Source organism: Vicugna pacos, chromosome 12 (assembly GCF_048564905.1).
Source record: "Vicugna pacos chromosome 12, VicPac4, whole genome shotgun sequence".
NCBI classification, from domain to species: domain Eukaryota; kingdom Metazoa; phylum Chordata; class Mammalia; order Artiodactyla; family Camelidae; genus Vicugna; species Vicugna pacos.
The window spans coordinates 7,567,893-7,573,117 of NC_132998.1; the positions used below are offsets into that span (position 1 = coordinate 7,567,893).

At 43.9% G+C, this 5,225-nt stretch overlaps 1 protein-coding gene across 1 annotated transcript; it reads right to left on the reverse strand.

Moving 5' to 3' along the window:
* Positions 1-344: 344 nt before the first annotated feature.
* Positions 345-5,091, reverse strand: LOC140700072 (uncharacterized). The gene is made up of 3 exons (XM_072972657.1): positions 2,181-5,091; positions 1,653-1,781; positions 345-1,545 (listed from the first exon to the last, which is right to left on the reverse strand). Exon 3 carries the CDS (start codon positions 1,479-1,481, stop codon positions 717-719), a length of 765 nt encoding a protein of 254 aa, XP_072828758.1. The 5' UTR covers positions 1,482-1,545; positions 1,653-1,781; positions 2,181-5,091; the 3' UTR covers positions 345-716.
* Between the last annotated feature and the right edge of the window lie 134 nt (positions 5,092-5,225).

The following is a 5,225-nucleotide window of genomic DNA, read 5'->3' on the forward strand; positions in this document are numbered from 1 at the left end:
AGGGACTTCCTCTGCTTCACATGGACCTCATTTCATGCAGTTATGGGGCCCCAAATTACCACAAAATCCAGTCAGTGAGAAGTGAGACTGCTCTAGTAGGTCTAGACCCACTCTGCCCAGCTCTCTGTCCCATGAGGAGGGAAGATGGTTGCTTTCCCCAGTGATCAGCAAGGGCATGACTCCTACAAATGTTTGTCCATTTGTACTGACTGAACCTTGTCCCCTTGTCACACACTCAGCCCCAAAAGACCTTGGTATTTCCAACATGTCCCTGCCACATTCTATCGCTAGTTCACAAAAGAAGCCATGGCGACCCGGAGTTAAGAGAGATCAAGTAACTGTGATTCTGATATAGAAGCAACTTTTAATTTCTCTTTTCAGTTTAAAAATTAACTTAAGCAAATTACAGTATCCAGTTGGGCAATTAGAAAGTGAATGGCACATGAATGGGGAAAGGTCACAATATCCTTCACGTCTAGTACATAATAAATCCACAGTATTCGACAACTGAAAGAGAGAGAAATTAGGCGAAAAAATAGGGGCTAGGACTTGCTAAGAGAGGGGACAAAGCTGGCTCCGGTCACATGTCTTTTAGCTCTAGGATCAAAAGAATAGCATACTTCTGTCCATTTCTAACGACTTGTTGTGCTCAGTCCTTGGGTACAGTCCTATCGGAGACATTTGAGAAAGGAAATATGATGCCTCACAGGCTCTCCTTATCCTATGAAGCCTGTAAAAGCTTCCTGTATATGTTCCAGTATAATGTGCAGCAGAAGGGTTATGGTACGCTTGGCAAAGTATATCTGATCTTCTATAGGCATCGTGAGGCCCTTAGCCTCAGGGCTTTTCATCAGCCGTTTGCCTACTGCTTCCAAATGCTTCCAAGACTCATCCGTGCACTTCTGGGTGACATTAATGGCAGAAGCCTTTAGTTCTGTTACCAGCTCAGTAGAAGAAAGCTTGTCAGCAAATTCAGCTATCAGTTTTGCTGTCTCATAGAGCACCCACCTATGTTCAAGCCTGCATGCCTCAGGAAGGGTAACTGAGCGCTGGAGCCGCCTCAGCTCCCCTGGGGGTCCTCCCTGATCCCTCAGAATGACCGTAGTAATGCCAGTCCCTTCCTCCTCATCGTGCTTTTTACTCTCACGGATGAGGGTTTCAGTGGTGTCCTTTCCTCCCATCTTAACAAGCTGAAGCTGCAGAAGGTGGGCCTCAGTTGGGCAGCCAACCTCCTCCAGGACCACCTCCAGAGCTAAGCTGGATAGGTACTCAGGCAGAGGGGCTAAGGAGGAGGCCATGCCCAAAAGATCCTGGCAGGTCTTGGGATCTGGGAGAGGGATCTGGTTGGAGAGCCTGTTCAGAGCATGCCCAGTTTCTGTGAAAGACGGCTGCAAGTTCAAGGCTCCTTTCTGGCCATTTCTTGGAAAGGCAGCCACCAGAGACAGGAAAACACAGCAAAGGAGCAGCACAGCCTGGGCCATGGTGGGTCAGCAGAACAGCCCCGCTGGAAAGAAGCAGTGCTCAGGCTGGGAAGCGGGGAGAGGCCTGGGATGAAGAGACACCAAGACTGGTCAGAGCTAGGAAGTGTCTTAGCCCTTGGGAACTTTAATCACCCCGGACATCAGACCTTATAGGCTGTGGGTGATACTCACCTACTCCGGGAAGAAACAGGACAGAGGAAAGAGGTCTGAACACGTCCTTTGCCTCGGTGCCTCTGTGATCTGAATCACTGCTTTCTAGATCTGATCTTCTCTTTATCCCAGCCAAAAAAGTTGACCCCTCTGAAAACAGTGAAGGACATAACATTTACAAATATTTATCCACCTCTTCTTGGTTCAGGCTTTGCCCTCACCTTTGCCCCCATGCCAACAATCAGGCCTGCTCCCTTTGTGGCTACTGCTTTTCCCGCCCCATATTCCCCCCACCCTAAGGACTTCTCTAGACCCAAACTTAGATCAGGAAAAATTCCTCTGCATCTTCTGGGGAAGCAGGGACATCAAAGACAGGGGTGCCAATGATTTCTAGGTAAAAGACCCCAAAATAATTCTTATTCAATGAATTTAACAGGTAGAGCAATGGGATGATAGAACCTACCAGAAAGTCAGATCAAACCAGAGCAACTTTTCAGTTCTGACATTCTTAATTACAGTGAAATACCCTAATTAAATACATGATATTACCTCTTTCTAAGCCTGTGTCAAAACTATAGGGATTGACTTCTTTTCTCATCCAGGATTCTAGGTGAGAAACTGCAGTCTGGACAATAACGAACAATCGTTTATGGTGCCTCCTAAAACTGGTACAAAAGTCCACACATCATTGTGCCACAGAGCTTCTTCCCTGGCCGACTGGCCGACTGCCAAAGGGAGCTGGACAAGAGGTGGTCCTGGGTTCCTCTTCCTCTCTTACTCACTCCTCTCAGTTCCAGGAGGGGCCCTTAACAAGCAAGAAGAAATCAGTTCCAAGAATAAGAGAAGTAAGTCTTCAGAGAGCTACTGGGGACACACTCCTAAAGTTGGGGGAACTGGATATAGAGATATCCAACCCCGTGCATGGGGAACGTCTACTGCTTCTGTCCAGCTTGGGGAAGTTTTGGATCCTGTCAGATTCTTCCATTTCTGACTTGACTTCACCATCCATAACTGGTCCTGTCTCCACTTCCAGTTCCTCAGTCGGCGTCACTCTCATCTTCAATATAAATATGACTTTCCGTTGAAATTCCTTAACTTTCCAACTCTGGTGCCTTGGGAATGACAGGAGAGACTGTGTCAATATGGCAGGAGGCTCGAAAGTGGTGGTACGTTTGTCTCCAGGACGGAGAGAAATGACAGAGGGGTGAAGACAGGGGCAAGTCCTCGCAATCAGACTTTCTACCTTTACTCTTGTCTTCATCTACTTGTTCCTCATCAATTCCCATTAGTTGTCACTTCTTGGGTAATGAGTTTCTTGTTTTAATTAAGAGTTTATATTTTAGACTAGTTTTAAGTTTATAGAAAAATTGAGCAGAAAGTATAGACACCCCCCGCCCCCCAGCAGTATCCTCTCTCCCAACCCCTCAGTTTCCCATTAACATCTTCCACTGGTATGGTACCTTTGTTACATTTGATTATTATATTAAATTTTTATTTATTTTATATTATTATGTATTATTCATTGTTATCACCTAAGTCCAAAGCTTGCATTAGGGTTCAGCTCTTTGCATTGCATAGTTCTATGGATTTTACCAAATGTATAATGTATAATCTACCTTTACAGTATCATACAGAATACTTTCACTGCCTTAAAAATCTTGGGTGCCGTTTTTAGTTGCCAGTCCCCATCAGCTTGATCTCCCACTGAAATAGGAGGCATCAAAGTAACACTGTCAGCCCCCTCAACCAGCACGGCTGGTACACTGTAAGTCCTCAACACACGTGCTTCCTGCTATCATCCCCTTGGGACACCAGGCCTGCTCCCTTTTGTGGCTAACAGGAGGGCCCTCAGGGCTTGTGCTCAGCACTCCTCCCCAGGCCCTGGCTCTCCAGAGACGTCAGGTTCCAGCACTGGCTGAAGCTTTCCTCTTCTGAGTGGCTGAAAGAAGCATCCAACCTTCTTGGGGGTTCAGCTTGTCTGGATCCCATAAAAAGCAACCGAAAGGGTAAAAAATACAGATAATTATATACCATCTGTCTCCTCATGAGTTTTCTAAATTATGTTAGGAAATTGAAATAAAATATTACAACATTGCCTTATATGGTTCTCAACATATAGAGAGGAAATATTCAAGATAATTATAGTATGAATGGGAGAAGGTAAAGACACCTGGAGAGGCAAGGTTTATACACTTTACTCTAACTGGCAAAATGTGTCTTAGCCCTTGAAAACTGCAGTTACCCTAGACTTAGCTTCACCTCTATCTTTAGAGGTTATGGAAGGGAAAAAAACAAGTCAGAGAAACAAGGCAGTTGAAACACATCGTTTACTGAGGGGGCTCTCCCTAATCTGAATGGCTTTCTTCACAATCCTACCTTCACCCTACCTCAGCTGGAAACACAAGGGAGCCAGAGAACTGATGGCTTCCAAGAACAAGGAAAGACAAGAGATTTGCAAGGTTTACTCACATCTTTCTTACCCGGACTTTGTCTACCTCTGTGCTGACAAACTGGCTTTTTCTCTCTTGTTGCTCCTGCTTCTTCCTGATGCATATGCTTTTTTCTCTTTTCTTTTCGTTTTTTGGAGGTATAGTTGATGTACAATATAATGTAAGTCTCAGGTATACAACATAGTGACTCATAATGTTTAAAGGTTATACTCCATCTATAGTTATAAAATATTGGGCTATATTCTGTGCTGTACAATGTATCATTTAGCTTAACTATTTTATACACAGTTTGTACCTCTTACTTCCCTACCCCTATTTTGCCCCTCACCCCTTCCCACTGTAATGCCACTGGTTTGTTCTCGTTATCTATGAGTCGGTCTCTTTTTCATTATTCAGTAGCTTATTTTTTAGATTCCACATATAAGTGATATCATACAGGCTTTATCTTTCTCTGACTTACTTCACTAAGCATAATACCCTCCAAGCCGTTCCATGTTGCTGCAAATGGCAATTTTATTCTTTTTTATGGCTGAGTAGTATTCCATTGTGTGTACATGTGTGAGTCTTCTTTATTCATCCATCTGTTGATGGACACGAATTGCTTATGTTGGCAATCATGAATAGTGGTGCTATGAACACAGGGGTGCATGTATCTTTTAGAATTAGTGTTTTCATTTTTCTCAGATGTATACCCAAGCCTGGAATTGCTGAGTCATGATAGTTCTATTTTTAGTTTTTTTGAGGACTTTCATACTGTTTTCCACATGGCTGCACCAATTTACATTCCTACCAACAGTGTACAAGGGTTCCCTTTTCTCCACATCCTTGCTAACGTTTGTTATTTGTGGTCTTTTTAATGATAGCCGTTCTGACAGGTGTCAGGTGATCCATCATTATGGTTTTGATTTGTGATTCTCTATGATTAATATTGAGCTTCTTTTCATGTGCCTGTTCTCATGCATGCTCTTGTCACTAAAGATTTATCCTAGACAGAGGATCTTGAGGTGAAAATGTTTTTCTGTGTCTTCTATAGGGAAGTGGGAGAAAAGGGAAGGCTGGTTAAGTCTCTTTTAACCCTAGTAGTTAAAAGTTCTTCCATGAACGTAACGGGTGGAGAGCTGGGGTACTTAGACAGATTGGCAAG

Excerpts from the sequence above, each read along its gene's own strand:
- LOC140700072 (XM_072972657.1), bottom strand. The coding sequence starts at position 1,481 with ATGGCCCAGGCTGTGCTGCTCCTTTGCTGTGTTTTCCTGTCTCTGGTG.